A 2,558-nucleotide genomic window follows, 5' to 3' on the forward strand; every position below is an offset into this window, starting at 1 on the left:
ACTCTTCACTCCACTTTAAAATGTTATTACTGTATATGATTTTTCAATAATTGTATTATAATTATGCGTACTTTATTGTTTCACACACACACACACACACACACACTCACACACACACACACACACACACACACACACACACACACACACACACACACACACACACACACACACACACACACACACACAGCTTCAGGTTAAACAAACACAGTTTCAGACGGCTTGGAATGCAAAGTGACCACTGAGCTACTATTATATTATATTATATTATATTATATTATATTATATTATATTATATTATATTATATTATATTAAATTATATTATATTATATTATATTATATTATATTATATTATATTAAATTATATTATATTATATTATATTATATTAAATTATATTATATTATATTATATTATATTATATTATATTATATTAAATTATATTATATTATATTATATTAAATTATATTATATTATATTATATTATATTATATTAAATTATATTATATTATATTATATTATATTAAATTATATTATATTATATTATATTATATTATATTATATTAAATTATATTATATTATATTATATTATATTATATTATATTATATTATATTATATTATATTAAATTATATTATATTATATTATATTATATTAAATTATATTATATTATATTATATTATATTATATTAAATTATATTATATTATATTATATTAAATTATATTATATTATATTATATTATATTATATTATCTCGAATTATTTTTTTTAATGAAAATAATATAATAATGAAATAATTATAATATAAAAATTAATTGAGTACATTTATTTATTTATTTCTATATTATGTACAATATAAATGTAAATTAATATATAATGATAGTAAAATAGAAATACGATATATGCTACAGTATCCAAATTAGGTTTTTTTTCTAGTTTTCTACAACTATTTAATTTAGATTATATAATATTCAATAAAAAAAAATTGTTATAACAGAGGTCAAATATCTGAATAATTTTAACAAAAAAAACAAAACAATGAATTGTTTTTAAAAACAACAACCACCAAATAATAATAATCGATTTTCCACAAAGTAGTCATTTTTCGTTTTTCTCCACACAGCGAGAGTTTCATATTTTAATATCTGCACAAAGGAAAGAAATTCAGTAAAACACAGAGTAATACACCCATGGTGAAATTCAATTCTTTAACATAAAGCCTAAATAAACGTTTCGGGAATATATATTTATATTTTTTACAGAATCACACCGGAACACATTTCACACATGATAAAGAAAAAAAACAGTTAATATCTTATTCATCTAAATAACGTGCACTTTATTTATCTATTGATTGATTTATTGATTTATTTATTGTTTTGATAAGAAAAAAATAGAAACGTTCCAGAGTCAGTGAGGTGAATTCTGTGCCATGAGACGATAACGTCAAGTCTTTCACAAACGTCATTTCACATCAGATGAGCGATAAAAAAGAAAAGATGGAAGATAAAAAAAGAGGAACATGTGACCTGAGATCCTGCTGTATTTTCCACATGTGCAGCAAAAAAGTTTATGTCCATGAGCTCAGGGTTTAATAAAACAGTATTTAAATAATAATGTAGCGTCTGGGCATCTGAGCGGCTAAGCGTCCGGGTGTCTGCTCCCCAGCAGTGAGGATTTTATTTATTATCATACATTCGTCATTTTATTTTTTATATTTTTAGCACCTTCATAATCTTTTTTAAATGGCAGAAACAAACCTGTCCATGCATGACGGATACGTTACAGGTCTCATGTAGCCACCTGTTCCACCACTGTTGTGAAGGTACGAATCATTTGCTACATCTGCACTGATGGGAGACGAACCTGTAACCCCTAGTCGCCCCGAGGGGATGTAGTTCTGCGTGCTGTTGTGCGTAAACATGCCCTGAGCGGCCTGGCCATACCCATGATTTCCAGCATTGGAGTAGGAGAAGGCGATGTGATTGGAGTTTAGCGAGCATGATCCTCCTGCATCCTGGCTGAAGTTACGGCATGGCGGCTGCACCGGCGGCGTCTCAGGGGGGCTGTGCGCCAAACCGCCGGACCCGATTATTGTGTTAATGCTGAAAACGCGGGACTGGGTCGATGCAAATCCGGTCGTGGATGGAGGATAGTACGGGGGAGAGATTTGTGGCGCATAGGTCGGGTACACTGAGCCGTATACAGAGGAGGTGATCTGGACTGGGGAAAAAATGGGTGAATCGTGATGGTATGATGATGTGGAGGTAGAGTAGGTGGTAAAATCGCAGCGTTTAAAGCGTTTGCGGCGTCGCAGGAAGCTTCCGCTTTCAAACATGTCCTCGGCATTTGGGTCCAGCGCCCAGTAGTTACCCTTCCCGGGTCTCCCTGGCTCTCGCGGGATTTTAACAAAGCAGTCGTTGAGTGTCAGATTGTGCCGGATAGAGTTCTGCCACTTTTTAGAATTGTCCCGGTAAAAAGGGAAGCGGTCCGTGATGAACTTGTAGATGCCCCCAAGAGTGAGTTTGCGATCAGGAGAGCTGGCAATGGCCATGGAGAT

General features: G+C 31.4%; 1 protein-coding gene across 1 annotated transcript in view; it reads right to left on the bottom strand.

Moving 5' to 3' along the window:
* Window positions 1-1,099: 1,099 nt before the first annotated feature.
* foxe1 (forkhead box E1) overlaps window positions 1,100-2,558 on the bottom strand; it is a 1,964-nt gene continuing 505 nt past the window's right edge. The window contains exon 2 of the mRNA XM_083540647.1: window positions 1,100-2,558. This exon is cut by the window's right edge and continues 208 nt beyond it. Within this exon, the coding sequence (XP_083396773.1) occupies window positions 1,740-2,558 (819 nt within the window). The 3' untranslated portion in view covers window positions 1,100-1,739.

This window comes from Silurus aristotelis (assembly GCF_946808225.1).
Source record: "Silurus aristotelis genome assembly, chromosome: 4".
NCBI classification, from domain to species: Eukaryota; Metazoa; Chordata; class Actinopteri; order Siluriformes; family Siluridae; genus Silurus; species Silurus aristotelis.